Source organism: Ctenopharyngodon idella, chromosome 19, assembly GCF_019924925.1.
Source record: "Ctenopharyngodon idella isolate HZGC_01 chromosome 19, HZGC01, whole genome shotgun sequence".
NCBI classification, from domain to species: Eukaryota; Metazoa; Chordata; class Actinopteri; order Cypriniformes; family Xenocyprididae; genus Ctenopharyngodon; species Ctenopharyngodon idella.
Genome location: NC_067238.1, coordinates 8,699,688 through 8,716,604, shown reverse-complemented (window position 1 = coordinate 8,716,604; position 16,917 = coordinate 8,699,688). Strand labels below are relative to the sequence as shown.

At 36.7% G+C, this 16,917-nt stretch overlaps 2 protein-coding genes across 3 annotated transcripts in view; both read right to left on the bottom strand.

Moving 5' to 3' along the window:
* LOC127500676 (homeobox protein Hox-A9a) overlaps positions 1 to 11,325 on the bottom strand; it is a 42,448-nt gene extending 31,123 nt beyond the window's left edge. The window contains exons 1-3 of one of the 2 annotated variants that reach the window (XM_051872023.1): positions 10,635 to 11,325; positions 5,466 to 10,100; positions 4,468 to 5,163 (exon numbers count right to left, since the gene is read on the bottom strand). In XM_051872023.1, the coding sequence (XP_051727983.1) occupies positions 4,919 to 5,163; positions 5,466 to 5,979 (759 nt within the window). In that variant the 5' untranslated portion in view covers positions 5,980 to 10,100; positions 10,635 to 11,325 and the 3' untranslated portion in view covers positions 4,468 to 4,918. Of the gene's footprint in view, positions 1 to 4,467; positions 5,164 to 5,465; positions 10,101 to 10,634 lie in introns of those variants that run through there. The other variant, XM_051872022.1, reaches the window with a different exon arrangement.
* A 2,556-nt stretch (positions 11,326 to 13,881) lies between these two features.
* Positions 13,882 to 16,772, bottom strand: hoxa11a (homeobox A11a). Its single transcript, XM_051872817.1, has 2 exons — positions 15,802 to 16,772; positions 13,882 to 15,039 (listed from the first exon to the last, which is right to left on the bottom strand). The coding sequence occupies exons 1-2, from the start codon at positions 16,415 to 16,417 to the stop codon at positions 14,807 to 14,809; spliced, it is 849 nt and encodes a 282-aa protein (XP_051728777.1). The 5' UTR covers positions 16,418 to 16,772; the 3' UTR covers positions 13,882 to 14,806.
* Positions 16,773 to 16,917: the final 145 nt, after the last annotated feature.

The following is a 16,917-nucleotide window of genomic DNA, read 5'->3' as shown; positions in this document are numbered from 1 at the left end:
TTCGACAATAGCATCTAAATAGGATATGCGCAAATATTTGCATACGAGTTTTCACATTTGGTGTCCCTTCCTGAGTCTAAGGCTTTGTAAAATACCGCAGGCCGACAGTTGATGTCATGTTGGCCTGTCACCTTGTCAATACATGACGAAAAATGATCGAAATTTAAAGATAGGTTTATGCAATTCTTTTTAAACTGCCAGAGAGAGCCATAAACTACATTTCATTCATGCTTAGCCTATAGGGCGTTATCATCGCTCCTGGATAATTACAATTATTCTTGATTTTGTATCAATAGATTAATTATATTAGGCATACAGTTTAAAAATGTATTTGCCTGTGAGCTGTGATTAGTATATCCTGGTCAGTAGTTTATAATGTATTAGAGATTATAATGTAGCTCTCTGTTGCAGTATAGCCTAAGCCACATTAACATCGGAGATAGAATCCATGGTTTCTTTAACAGAGTATGCTATAAATCTTGCAAGCAGACACAAAGAGAGAAATCAAATATGCAACCAGATACGCATAGGAGATCCTCTAAATTAAGACACACTGAGTAATTAATTTATTACCACAGAGCCATGCAAGACATTAAAACCTTTACGACTTCACACATGCATGAACAGCTGCATTGGCGGCTTAATTGATGCAGTTACAGGACACGACTCTGTAACCTCTGACACAATAATAAAAGATACACACGACTATACAAGCTGTCTCAAACAAACGTGAAAGTCATACCTTGCGTTCTCATTTGAAGATACACATCCGACAGGTCCTGCCCGTGCATGTTATATGAATTTGGGGAGAGAGATGTCCAAGTCCTTTCTAAATCCCCGATGAGCTTGACCATGTCGTGTGTAAGTAACATTTAAGAAACAGTCATTTCCTCCTGAAGACGACAAATTGTTTTTTACATAAAAGCAACATTTCTGGCCAGTGCTGAAGGAGAAGAGTGAGTGCGCGCTGCCTGTGCCTGTGACTAACGTTCCAATTTAATTCTAATTCATATACTTTTTCATCTTGCAGAGTTGTTGAGCAGGAATCCTTGCTGTCGTTTTTACGAGCCAGGGTGATATACAATCCCATTATAGCCAGAGTTCATATTAAATACCACTTCACTGGCATTGGGCCCATGAAGTCACATGATTACTCCGCAAGCACTTAGACAGCCAATAAGTATTGCTTTTGCCTTTTCATCAGCTTGCAAGAATAGTAAATCTCAAAAATCATATGGATCATAATACTTCTGAAAATTAGTATTTCAAAATATAGAAATACTAAGCAGACTTAGAAGATTTTATGTTGTTTTTGACTGATTTAGAAAACTGTCTTTGAAGTGTATTTAAAAATGCATTGATGTGGCAAAACTCATATCTTTATACATTTTAATATTCATTATTTCTTTTTTTATTCTATTTCTTTTTTATTCTTTTATTCTTATTTTGTGTCTCTGAACTGGAACGTTTCAAGTATAACTGATTAGAAGTACAATTATTTTACAGGATCAAAACAATTAAAATTAAATTTTTGCAATTAAAATTCCATTGTTGCATTCGGTTTGTATTGACTACATGTACTATAGGCTACATGTCATTGTTGTGAAATAGAAAGGAAGAAAAATAAAGAGTACAGGATGTTTGCATAAAATGCGAACATTTTAGTCTAAAAGACGAGCTCTGAATACACGTAAAGTAAAAAAAAAAAAATGGTGTAAGGACCTTTTATGTAGCTAACTCTGCTAAAAGAAACCCGTTTTCGAATAAATCACAGGGTGTTTCAAATAATATACTAAGCTCTTAAATAAAGTACAAGTTAATCAGTTTTAAAGTGCTAAAAAGCTTAATGATGTTTAAATGTAAACCAAGTAATCTACACTCTAAAAACGCCGGGTCGAGCACGTTAGGTTTTTTTTCACAGGAGAGCACACAAAGTAACCCTGTATATTTTTCTTCGACGTCACTTTGCAAACGTGAATATTGGCATAGGATTTCATGTATGATCTTTTCCAGTCTGCACTACTAATACTATTTGTTTGTTCTTCAGAAGCCACTGCTTTTATTACACTTGAAATCTACTTAATAACTGGATTTCAATGACCAATTATTAAGTGTAATTTTGGGTATGCATAGTAGACCATTTAAGAGCAATGCTAATCTCAGAGGGAAAAGGACCTAATAATCCCAGAAGGTGCTCTTTGGTTTGAATATTAGTCATAAACATCTTAACACTTCTTCTAGTAGCATACAAAAGGTTTTAAAAAGCCTTTATTGTTGTTTTGGTTGGTCACATTTGGAATAAAAAAATATTTAAAAAATGCACACTGTTGTGAGATAGCGTTGTACTGTTGCATTTCGGCATGCAGCCTTCCTCAGTGCGTCAATACACACTGACACTGTCAATACACACTGACACACTCTGAGGAAGGCTGCTATGTCGATATGCATTTATACATTTTCTACATAATAAAATTAGGATAGTTTAATCCAACATGTGTTCTATACCAAATTTACCCGATTTTTTGCTGATTATTTTTTTTTAAAACAGAATGTCACGACAGAATAATAATAGATATGTTATATTACTAAAATACTTAAATGCAAAAAGAAATAAATCTCTTTAAGTACTTCAATACTGACTAATTAAGAATCGAGAATATTATAAACCAGGCTTGACTCATAAACCAGACAGGACTCAAATGATTTTGCGTCACTGTTCAAATGTAAGTTGTAATTATTGCCCTACACTTATAATGAAACAGAGATCACTAACAGACTTTTTGTTTGTAAATTCATCAAACAAAAATGAAACAAATGAAACCATTAAAAAAGAAACGGGAACATGGAAGCTATTGGAAATAGGCTACGTATGTAGGACCACTCAAAAACACTTTGCGTTTATGAGGTTTTACTGACATCAAGTGGTCAGACTGTATAACAACGCAGGCAACTACACATGACGATAGAGTAATCGTTTTTTTTGTTTGTTTGTTTTTTTACTTGGGCGATAACGACTACACATTGTGTTATGGTCAAAATAATTTCTGAAAGCAAGAATATGAAATATTTTAATTATTTTCATTTTATCAGTGAGTAGCCTATTGTTTTTGAATCTTCTTTCTGGAGACTTTGCACTGACGCCTCCATTTTACCGTGTATGGGTCTACACAAAGGGTGCCGTATAGGGCAAACTGCAATAAGAGGCCAATAAAGCTAGATTATTTCCGCTGGCTTTTTTTGTGCACAAAGTCGAGTCTCCCTGAAAGCGGAGGGTAACTGAAGAAAATAAAAACACCTCTCCAAATGGGTGTCGGGCCTCTGGAAACGGTCTAATTGTGTCTGGACGGCCATAAAGCCATTGAAAACGGAATGCCAATGTCTGTTGCCGCGTCTGCGATTCATTGCCTTGTCTCCGTGAGGAGGCCTTTGAAGTCAAAGTCCATCCGCTATATCTGTGCCACTTAAACCTCCAGGCTATAGCCTACAGTAGGCATTATACAATATATGTAACATTTTCACATTTTAAGGTTTAAATGTTTAAACAGACAGAATCTAAAATAACACCTCGAACTCAGTATCGTCAAGCACCTCATCTTGGAGGTTAAAACGACAGGTCTGTTTTTTTAATTCCACAGATTCAGGCACACATGGTGCGTTGTTCACTGGGCCCAGCTGTCGAGTCTCATAATATCTCTGTTGTGTTGCGTTCTCTCGCCTCACAGCGCTTTGCACACCATAAACGGTTATAGCAGTAATTGTCTTTTATGGCAGCATGCAGCTAACAACCTCATCTGCCAGACCGGTCTACGAGCCTCTCCCCGACTCCAAACTCGCCCAGCATAGCCTCGCCTCAGAACACATTCCTCAAGTGCTGATGGTCTGTGAAATACTCTTGGTTGGAGTAAAATATTTTAATGGAGTAAAATAACTTTAATGTTTGAACAAAATTCTTCTTCTTCTTTTCTTAAATCTACAAAAAATAAATTCAATGTATTTCCCGAATTCCCTTAATGCAAAATACAATTTAATGAAAAAGTCTGAAAAGCCCAAGACAATCTATCAAAAATTATATAATTAAAACTTTACAAGCAATTTATTACATCTTTCTCAACTTAATCGTTATTTAAAATGTCACGAAGACTACAAAATATAGGCTAAGGGAGACTTGTTTGGAGATATGAATTGCTTTTATTATTCAATAAATAAAATCACAAATTACATCTGAGAAATTAAAATAAAACAAACAAACAAACAAAAAAAAAAAACTAACAAAAATTATGACGGTCAACAGACCACGAGGTATTTGTAAAGTTGCCTACAGTGCTTTTATATCTACAACTCAGTATAATTTTACTTGTTCCCTGAAGTTCGCAGACTTCACCCAATATCACATCGGCTGATATGGCGTGAAAATTTTGGTCGATTCAAAACAAATAGGTAGTGAAGTGAATAGGTAGTGGTAATGTCATATTTAATTAAAAAAAAAAAAAAAAAAAAAAAAAAAAAAATCAAATCTACGGGCACATGATCTTAAGTGTATTACCTTTACATAAAACTAGGCCCAATGTTTCTAGTCAAAATTTAGGAAAAGTTACAGAACAAGAAAAACGTTAATTAGCGGTCTGAAATACACAATGATACATTATCCTACAATCGAAGAGGAATAGCACATATAGCTACATGTTCATTCATTCCTAATAAATTTGGTCTAAATTAAGTACAGATTATTTAGGCTGCATCAGCGAAAGTCTGAAAAATGGATTTGTGCCGTATTCATTAAGATGGAAACACATAGCCTATAATTCATTAAAACAACAGGATCCCTGCATGCTTTAATATGGTTTGCTTGAAAAGAATGACAGAAGACCTAATGTAAAATCCCACGAAAATCATTTCAGTAAACGAATGTATCATCTCTTCATTCTTGGTCGTCCTTCGTTCCATCCTTGTTTAATTTTTTCATCTTCATCCTGCGGTTTTGAAACCAAATTTTGACCTGTCTCTCCGTGAGGTTCAGTAGACGGGCGACCTCGTACCGCCGGTCGCGCGTGAGGTAAGTGTTAAATAAAAATTCTTTCTCCAGCTCGAGGATCTGGTGCTTAGTATAGGGGCAGCGTTTTTTACGCGTTGAGCTCGCGTGAAGCCAGTTGGATACAGGGTTGTCTGGGGAAAGGTATGGGAAGGAGGGTTTCGAAATCACAAGCGAGTAGTGAATAGTTTTCACACAATACTCCCTATCTAAAATCCAGACGATGGCATAAATCACAGTTATCCAAGCATAGCCTCTCAGAGCGTCGTAACAATCAGGTCTAAAACAAAGTAAAATATTTCGCTGTAAAATATTTTACAGAAGTTAACTACACGAGAATAATGTTAAATACATAAAAATTACCAATTTTCAATAGTGCTTAATATAAGTTTAATATCAATAGTACTCATATATCGCACCATCTGGTCAGCCTTACCTGGATGTGCGCCCGGTTTCTCCTCGATATCGCCTCCCTTCTCAGCAGTCCGGCCAGATACTTTCTCTGTGTCGGTAGAACATGCTCCATTAATGAAGTCTCCAGGAGGGATTACAGCATTTGAACTGGCCTCTGTGCCGTCATCATTCGTTCTATTTGTATCGGGTTTGGTATGATAGTGATGTACCGTCGGTAGCTCAGTGAAAGGCAGCCCACACGCAGAGTCCAAAAGCCAAGACTGCACGTAATCCCCAGCTACTGGAGGCTGTGTATGCGGCTGATACACTGACGGTACACCACTGGAGAAATGCGTTGGGATGTGGCCCCAACCTGAGCCACCATAAACGGGTTGCTTTGCCAGGAATGTGCAGGGACCGAGCTCTGTATGATCTGTGGGTAGAACGGAGGGCCTGTGCTGAATGAGCCCTGAACCTGAGGAGAAGCGATTCTCCTCGTTGTCCGGCATAACAAGAGAGTCAATATAGTATCCTGTCAGAGTTCCAGATGTCGACATGGCAGGGACGCACTCTCATGCATACACACACATAAAAACATTAACACACACACATACAGTAACACGCTCACAAAATAACAATCTGTGAAAATGGAGAGGCAACTTCCCCCTCACAAAGCCCCAGTCAGCTAATAAGTTGAGAGCAAACTGCCATTTGATTGGGTGAGGTACACACGTGACCACTGGAACAGCACAATAAAAAAAATCAATGGAATTTCTGTAAAAAAAAAAAAAAAAAAAGTAAAAAAAGATTGCATTGGTTCTAATTAAACTCTACTTTTTCTGTAAAAACATTAATCGAATAAGCTATGATAAGAAATAAATATCTACAAAATTTAAACACTTCTTTCTGCAGACAAAAGTCATGGGCAGGAGACATCGCCAGAAATGTAATCAAACTGACACTGCTGACCAAAAACATGTAGAGGGATTAGTTACACTGTTGTTAAAATAAAATTGTTACAGTGCTGATGTTTTGATGTATTGTTATGTAAATGACGACCTGAATTAGCTAACGCTGTTTATTTATATTTTCACTTGGTGGTTAGCAGCAAACTGTTACTGATACACTCCAAAAAAATGTAAGACTTTTTTTTTCTTTCTTTTTTTTTTTCTTTTTAAGATTTACGCAATTTAAAATTGAAATGAATATTCCTTACACTCTAAAAAATGGTTCTATACTAAAAGTGGTTCTTTGGCTCGTAATCATAGGGAAACCACATTAAGTGCTGTATAGCACCAAATCTTGGTGCTTCAGTGGTTCTTCAGCGGTTCTTCACTGGTTCTTTGGCGTGACTGAGGTGCTATATAGCACCGCTACCGTATACAGAACCTGTTAAGCCCCTGTATGGTTCTTCAGTGGTTTTTCGGTGGTTCTTTGGGGTGGTTAAGGTGCTATATAGCACCACTGCCGTACAAAGAACCTGTTAAACCCCTTTAAAGGTTCTTTACGAGCCAAAGAACCACTGTTGATGCTGTTTAGCACCATTTTTGTTAAAGAAATAAAATGCGATATGGCACCTCTTATGGGTTCTACATAACATCATTTGACAAAGGTGCTGTAGAGAACCTTTAAAGATATGGTGCTACATAGCAGAAAAAGTGGTTCCCCTATGATTACGAGCCAAGAACCACTTTTAGTGCTATATAGCACTTTTTTTTTTTTAGTGTGTACGCAATTTAATCGAATAATTGAATAATCCTTAATCAGTTATTCAATTAAATTGCGTAAGGATTATTCAATTCAATCTGATGGAATTTTAATATTAATTAAATTGCGTAAATCTTAAAAAGTAAATCTTTTTTGAGTGTACTATACTATCTAAATAAATGTGTGTCCTTTATGCATTAAAATATAATCTTCACATAGCCTAGTACATTATTCCAAAAGAACTTCTTATTGATTATCCAGAATCTTCTGTAGGCTATTTGTAAATTGCATATCAGACAAACTAAAAACAGAAAAAAAAAAAAAAAAAAAAAACACAAAATGCACGTTGTAACAGCCTTAAATGCCTCAAACAAGGTATTAAATCCTGAAGAATATGATGGATATGGAAAAATACAATTTGACAGTTAATATATAATATACATTATATTAACTATTAGCCTATATTAACGAATAACTCGATCGAATAGACTATAAAATCAAAATGGTCATTATAACATTCAAAGTGACTTGGTACAGAAAATGTGAGGATCACTTATGAAAAATGAAAGAGCTTTTATTAATTCTAATACTATAAATAATAGCATATAGTCAAGTAGTAACAATGTTATATTATTATCATTATGTTATTCAATATAATTTTATATGGTATTTAAACAATTATTATAAATGTTGTTGTTGTACGTTTTATTCGGCAATCATTGGCCATAAATGGGTTACATTTATGTATCGTTTATATATTGCCTAAATAATGGTAGCCTTAAAAAACAGAAATACACTTTTAACAGCCTATTTAACAGCAAATAAAACATTAAAAAAAAAAAAAAAAAAAAAACAACTGCGTAATACACAAGTTAAAACAAGTAGCCTAATTACTGTTTTTTCGACCTTTGTTTTTTTTTTTACTTTTTAATCAGGTGTATTTTTAACAGACATAACCCTAAGTACATATATACTTTTTAAAAATAATTAAATAATTGTTCACACGGTTTAGTGGTCCACCAGTGATTACCAGAAGGGCATTCAGAAGGATTTTACAGCAGGAAACGCCACTACTTCTCAAAAAAAAAAAGAGAGAGAAAAAGAGACGGAAGCAGCATGGCCCTTTGATGCCGTAAACTGAGATATGGTGTTTGTTACACAACCGAGTTTTACCATAGGCGCTATTCATGCATTTTAGGCCCTTTAGCTGTACTGAAGTGCCACCATAAAGCCAATTTTGCCTTTTGTGTTCAGCCACTTATACGGCGCTAGGCGGAAGACAGGAAGGCAATTTCTTTAGCTCAGTGGAACTCCACCGAGGTCGCTGTTGCTTACAGCAGACGTGGCCGATTACGGTGTATTGGACGTAACCGAGGCCTTGTCAAGTACTGTCTACATTGAGTTGAACAAATCCGTATCTGCCATCAGCGCGGTTCACCAACTGAGCGACAAAAAAACAAACAACTCATGGCAATTATGTTCAAAAGGCAGCTGCATTTCGTACAACTGAAAAAATAGGGCTGTAAAATTTAAAATCTAATGTAAAATTTAAAGGCTTTTCGGTAGCCTATCCACTAGATAAAAACGATTGTAGGTTACTGACGAATTAAACTGGGGCAATTAAGACAGTTTCGTGTTGCAGGGTTTAATTATACAATCCCAACAACATGAAACTACCTAAACCACTCGACAGTCTGGTTCAAATCATCAGACAAAAATCAAATAATGGTAGGCTATCTAAACAAATCATCGGCATTGTCTTTCATTTAATCTTTACTGCTTTTTCTATCAAACAACATGCATTTTTCCGTAACAGCCAAGACTAGTAATGTCAGAATAGCACCTACCTGTGTTAACTTGAAACGGCGTACCAAAAATGGACTGTTTTCCATCGCCTGAAATCCGAACGTCTTTATTCCTACCTCTATCCAGTCTCTACTGAGGGTAGTCACTCAGAAAAGTGACGAGCCTCATAAAGTAGCCAGCAATAAAATGTCACAAAAGCGGAGTAAACTCGCCATAATACTACGGTGTCCATGTTGTGGCCACTGGCTGTAGCAGCTATGTTTAAATAGGTTCCAGCAGAGAGAACGGGAAACTTCATAGCAAAACGAAATTTATGACTTAAAAATCTAGAATGTAGACTATTACATATTGAAAACACTATGTTCTCACAGCGAAACTCAACAAATGTCAAGTAAACACAAAGGCAAAAATATACACACAATGAAAAAGCAACATAGGCCTATGTGTAAGTTTGTACACAAACATAAGCACATTCATTATGTCAGAATAATATTTTTTCGCCTGTTTCATCGAGAATATATGTCGTTCATAATTCATTTCATAATTCAACGGCCTTGGTAGCCTATTTTCAAGATAGATACAAGCAGCCTATGCTGTAATAGCCAATGATAGGCCTATAATTTGTTTTTGTTTTTAAATATTATATATAATCTTAAATTAGGCCCTATATTTTTCACAATGCTCGGTGCTAACATAGGCTATGTCTATAGGCATATGGCGAGAACAAAGAGAAATCGTTTACTTTCCATACGTTGGTAAATGAACCACGATTATTGTTTCCCCCAAAATACATTGATTTCTTTCTCGAAAATCAGATAGGCTAACATAATCTCGAAGAAAAAAAAAATAAAGAAAACAATATAAAAAAAATGTTGATGGAATTCTCGTCATGAGGAAAACTCATAACCGTGCTAGAGTTCGAGGATTCTCGTTTCGTAGGTCATTTCTCCATTTTATATGGCGGTTCTGGGGAACTATATTTTGGCTTGCCTGTCGGTCAGGTGCACACAGCAGCCAATTTCTAGGCGGCGCTCTTGAGTCAAGTACATGCTCTAAAGTGTAGAGGAACCTCTTCTCCAGCTCTAAGGTTTGTTGTTTAGTATAAGGACAGCGCTTCTTCCGGGAAGTCTTCCGTTAACCAGTTTGTTGAACATTCCATGGTTTCCTGTACGAGATACAGAATAAGTAAAGCACAGCTGACAGCAGAATGGGGGAGCGTTTGTTTCATAGACAACATAAAATGTGCGTGTTGTTTCAGATATTCAGTTGTTTCAGAATTAAACACAGAGTAACAATAATTGAGATCAAGATTTTGAGAATCTTCAATATTGGCCTGAATTGATAGTAGCATTAATACAGTTGATGTTTATTTCTGTATAGATTTAGAATAATTTTAACCAAAAGTGACATTCTTTTTAAATATATTTTATTTTATTTTAGTAATCCATTAGGCTATAGTACGACATGATTTAAAATCGTATTTTTTCGACGCCGTTTAGTAGGCCCACCTTTTTTTCTTGAGCCATGCAGATAGCAATTTACCTATATGTTTATGACTATTTTTCTGAAACGAAATATCTGGAAATAGCCTATATTAATTAGATTCATTCATTTAGATTCTGCACCAGATTCATATATTAATGGCTTTAAGTTTAAAGTTAAAAGTGAGAGCAGACCAATAACAAACGGATTATCTTACCTTTGCCACATTACACCAAACACTCCCTATATCAAGTTCTGTAGACTTGACATATTTCCCGACCGTGCTTTGTTTCTTGTGCTTCTTCCTTCTCGTTGTCATCGGGCGTTCTGACAACACTATACCTTCACCATCTTATTCCCTGGATAATACTGTAGCCTATTAGCAGCCGCTGCAGTAGAGACAGTGTTCGACGTCTGATATGGCCTATCTGATCCCTGCAAGATACTATGATAAATTTATCGGTTCCTACCATAAACCTGACGCATCCCGTGAACTATAATCCTCACTCACTGTGGCTGGCTGCTTCTTTAGTGCACTTCCGCTACTCGAACAACATGCCCGTCTTCTTTGATGTCCTGAGGACAGAGGTAAAATCTATTTACGATGCGACACGAGCTGCTCCAAACCACTTGCTGGTCACAGTTATGGTTTGGGCAGCCCCATTTGTTTAGTTTTGTTGGGTTATAATGTCGCTCTTCCAAGTCAGATGCTAAATTCCAGCTGCTGATGCTAGTCAATCTGCCAGGTTCAGTCCGCTTATTAATTAAGGAATCCAAATTACGCTTAATCCCTTGTGCGCTAACTGGACGCGCCATTACCGGAAAGTGCATGTTTGGAGATGAGAAAGTATGACCGGTCATTTACTTCGTTTGACAAACTGGATGTAATAAGGTGCCCTCGTTCAATTCTGTGCGCACATTTCAACCACTGGAAGCCTAGAAACACAAAGCCACACCCCCTCCAGGCCTTCGTCACCTGTCTGTGTAGCAGCAACTTTTGGACTGCAGAGAAGACCATGTGGGGCGGCTAGATTCTCGAAGCTAAAACGTGTGTATGTGTGAAATTGCGGGTTGCCACAAACTTTTTTTTCACCCTCAGTGTTTAAAGAAATACACGGCTTAAAGCCGACCAAACAGCTAAGCCTATATTAGGAAACACAATAATTTTCGATGTTATTTAAAAACATATAGGCTATGCCTATAGCTTGAAATCGGGAGAGTAGCGTGCGTGTTAACAATAAAATATAAATGTTAATTATTTTCTTTAATTAATATTACGTATTTGTAGAGTTATGTTTGGGTCAAACTTTACACATTACAAAGTGGCGCCCTCAGACTCAGTTCTACTCTATTCTCGAAGAATAGGCCTATTAGGCCTGTTTGTTTTCCTTAAAACATCCACATGCTAAAACAAAATAAAAGAAACAAAACACTGACAATACTATGTTTCTTGGGTTGCAAAATACACGCAGTCCGATTGACGCTGACACTGCCTTGTTCAAATTCAAGTTTAAAAATAAACGTGAAAAGGGGATTTATGGTTTAAAGACAATCATATATCCCACCATATGACCCTTTATCTCTCTCTTATAATAATATAAATAATGACTATCTAGCCCTTATTATTAACCTTTATGTAGTTAATGTAACATCGTAAGGCATTACTATTTCAGTCCTAATCAAAATAACAGTTTGGACCTATTCCTTTTTTCTTTTTTTTTTTTTTTTTGTCTTTGCAGTAGGCCTACCTACCAAAGTTGAAATGTCAGATAAACTCAGCCCTTTCATTTGCACGTTTCTTTATTCCCAAGATCGAGTTCGCTGTAAGAGAAACCCAAGAACAAAAATCTAATTTTATTGCTATCAGCGGAAGCATTTATTTTGCACCAGAGACAAATAGTCCACACGCACTGTAACATTACCCGTTCGCCTCCTCTACCCTTTTCATGCTGTTACTGAATCCCTCTTACGGAAAGTCGCGATAATGTATCACAATTACAAACACCATTTTAAATTACATAAGGCAATTTGTCAGAGGGAGAGAAAAAAAGAGATGTGCAGACAGCATACTTACTTTTACATTCTCAATGTTCAATCGTCGCTGAAAGCTCGAATTAACGATATACGTAATTTCTGAGGCCACAATAAATCCTTGAATACAGCTGGCAATAAATTATCTTAGCCATTTTTGTAAATCTAATAATTGTGCTTAAAGATATGAGCGAAAACGCGTATCTTTCGTATATCCTTAATGGATTTCTTAAACGACGGAGCATAGTTCATTTGCCATAAACTTTTTGATTCAGTGGTAAAAGTGAAATTTTAATAGCCTTATATTTTACACTATCATATTTAATATAATAAGAAGAGTAGATATTCAGTGCGTGTTCTGGATCCAGGCAGTTAACGTTGTGGAATGTTTTAGTGACTTTCTGAATTTAAGGGAGTTCGGTTGGAACACCTGCAAATGTTTCACTGAACCAGTTGGACTCTGAATAGACCTAGCAAGTCTTGGAATATATAATAATAATAATATATATATATATATATATATATATATATAAGATTTTTCAAAGACGTTTTCGTTTTAAAGATTTGAATCTGCAAATCCTCCTGTTCAGTCGATGATCCACGGCCATGACATTGATCTCACGAGTGCCTCCCAATGGAGGCCGTTTGAACCTACTCATGGGACAGTTATCATTGCAAGTAAATATAAATATAGACAGGAAAACAAAGTTTCAAAAAAAAGAAAATAAAACAGATGAAACAGCACAACGCGCTTCAGGGGAAAAAAAAGATTAATACAACAGAAAGCGCAAGAGCACTTCTGAAAGCCGGCCCTCGGTATCTCTTTGCCTCTGTCCCCTTGGAATCGTGGCTAATAACCTTGGTTCTCAGACAGTTTATGGCACCACACTGCAATTGCCCAAATGCTCCAGACACAGACAGCTTTTATGGTCGTGTTGCTGAAGCAACAAGGAGGATGTCCCCGTAATTAGGCGGATATACCTCAGCGCCTCAAAGGATGCGCCAGCCAGGCCAAGTCGCTCTGCAGCAAGCAACCATAAAGCTCAGTCTTTCTCTCCCCCTCTCTTATACTTTCTACTTTCTTTCTCTTTCCCTCTGACTTAGTTTATTGCTCTTAGGCTGCCATATATGAATGCTACGAGTACGGCCATAAACATTCAGATGATAACTGCAAATACTGTAACCATTGTGACGGTAAAACTGTCAGGTAACAACTGCTTTATCCCATGGTCCGAGAGAGTTCCTGAGAAAAAAAAAAAAAAAAGAGGAAAAAAAAAACAAAAACAAAAAACAATGCGCATGTTTACGCTCACGCAAAATGTAGCCTATATGTACACACTATATATATATATATACACACACACACACACACACATACATATTATATATATTATATATATATATATATATAAGACAACGGTGAGCTGCAAATATACTTTTTACCTCTTTGGTTGTTTAATTTAGGAAATATATGTTATACAGATTGTTTTCTGGATTACAATCAGCCAAACCTTATTTTAACCCCAGGACAATGTTCATCTCGGTGTAGAGTATAATATGGGCAAATAAGTTTATTGTGAAAACAGTTGTGTTTTAAGCCTGAAAGAGTCCACTAAAGAAGGACCTTATCCAAGTCCGGATATGTTTGTTTATGACTGGGATGAGATTCAGTGAGTTTATTTTCCGTGCAGTCAATGAGCTTATAGTCTCTTTGTTCAGAGTTTGCACCAAATTAAAACTTTTGATGATCAGAATATAATCAGTACACAGTTGCTTGTAATGAGTTTAAATTTACAATCCCGAGACAGCAGTAGAAGAAAGTGTTATTGCTTAAAGAGTTCACTAACAACGACGGTGGAAACTCCATTTGCTGGCAAATCAAATAAATAATTCGAAAACTGGGAGCAGTCTGCTTCTAGCAGTTTTTCTTCTATTTGGTCACACCAAAGTCATTAGGCCAACCTGTACAACATTCCTCCACACAAATTAACATACCATAGGAATGGCCTGTCAAAGTCTTTCCTTGTTTAGACCCAAATATTTTAGCCATTTGCACTCAATCTTCGCGTGTCCATCACAACTGCAAGGGGAGAAACAGCCTACTTGTTTAGTGTGTATCACGAGATTATTATGAAATCATTTTTTTTTTTCACCACAAAATTATCTATTACCAGCATAAAACAATCCGTACTTAAATTATGTGAATTTAAATGTCATATATGCTCTCTGTAATTGTATACAAGTGAATGGTGACTTGTCACGAACTTGAAGTTAACCGCTGAGTCTCTATATGACGTCTCGTATGCGATCTCTTCACTGCAGCTGTTGTATATTTGTATCTGTTGTTATTTCCTTGTCCTAGAGCAGTGGGTTTGTACTGTAGTACTGTAACCGGTCCCGATTTAGTTTCTTTTCCTTCATGCGCCGGTTCTGGAACCATATTTTTACTTGGCGATCGGTGAGGTTAAGCATCCGTGAGAGCTGAAGTCGTTTCTCTTTGTTGATGTACACGCTAAAGAAGAATTCCCTCTCGAGCTCCCGAATTTGAAATTTGGTGTAGGGACATCTCTTCTTGCGAACCCTGGGTCCACCTAAGAGGCAATGAAAATAAAATTAAAAAAAATCGTCATTGCTCTAGGTTTACATTATGAAAGATAAGAATATTGTATATAAAATATTCTATATAAGATTATTGAGGTTAGTTAAATTATATCAATTTAAACGAATATTATATATTTATGATTACATATGTCTGTTATTATATAACATTATATTATTTATATATTATTATTATTATTATTATTATTAATATACATATGGTTGTCAGTAATAAGTCGAATCGTTTTAAGATACATATTGATACATATAGATACATATTTTCTATCAAAAACGATATATATATATATATATATATATATATATATATATATATATATATATATACATATATATATCTAGATATAGATATTTACACACCCACACACACATAGACTATAGCCTAATATAATAACTTATTCTTACTTTTTAAACCAGTGGGGGAGAAAACATGAATTACCAGAGACATACGAGAGGCTTGTTGCACTGATTGTTTTAAGCAATCGTGTGAAATCACTGCGGCCACTTAAACGCATTTTAAAGTTCAAGTTAAAATTGCGCTAGCTTTGAGTCTTTTCATGGCCAATTTCAATTCCAAGCACGTGATTCTCACAGTTTATAAGTAGCCTAGGTTTTGTTGGGAAAATCTCAGGCCCTCTATAAACCTTATACGCTTATAAAACAGCATATAAAAATTTAACAGGAGCGGCAAGATTGCAAACTTTCTCGCATGACTGTCTCGCTGAGCTCATACTTACTGCTCGCACCGCTAGTCTTTTCCTCATTGTTTCCGGAAGAAGATTCGGGGCTACTGGTCTCCTGTCGCTCCTTTCCTTCGGAGTCCTGCTCTGGCGCTGGCGCTGGCGTTGGCTGTTTGCTGCAGTGCATTTTATCCCTAGCTGCATAGTCGCTGTTCGCTACACTGTCCGAGCCGCCGTAAGCGGTGTCGAAAAACTGGTCAAAAGCTTGAGGAAGCACCCCGTTTCTTCCAACACTGCCGTAGAAATTGTGCGCGGAGGTCGAGTTCGATGTAGAGTGATAATACGCAGATGCAGTATTCTTGGGGAACATTTCAGCAACTGTCGTTGCCGCTGGTAAACACTCCCTGTGTCCCTCCGACGGATAACACTGAGCCAGTGGACCCCGATGAGGCCATTTACCGGACGCGTCAATAGCATAGTCACGGAATGTAACCTCCCTGACATGCTGTACCTGAGGCAGGTTAGAGGAGTAAGAGTAGGTGACGGGACGAGAAGACGGACTTTGAGATAGGAAAGAGGGCAGCGTGGAGAAATCAGCACCCGGAACGTAATAAGTGCAGCTGGGGAGATACATGTTGGAGCCAACGGAAACCCTCTCGTCAAAATCCATCATTGTACCCGCGCAGCTTCAAGCTTGGGCTAGCGAGACCTATACGCAACGCCCACAACATGCTCTCATGTGCGCGTGCCTCTTACCCGCGTTGTAGGGGTATCCGAGAGGCAGAAATTTTGAGACGTAAGATGACGTGGAAATCCATCTCTGTCCAGTCCAACTGAGGCCAGGGTCACGTGATCTAAAAAAGAAATTGATAGATCCTCGCCCACTGTTTGTATATTGACGAGAAAGCTATCTGTTTCGACTGAATTACGAATGAATTTCTAATGTCTTTGCGAAAATTAGTTTGTGAAGATTAAAAAAAGATCTATGTTGAGGCGGCAGAACACACACACACACACACACACAAAAAAAATCAGGATTGTGTTACATTGACAGGGATGTTTGAATATATTTAAAAATAAAAAATAGTCTTTATGATGTATTGGTTTCTAAATGAAATTCTAAAAAAAAATATATATATATATATATATATATATATAAAGTCTAGGCTATAT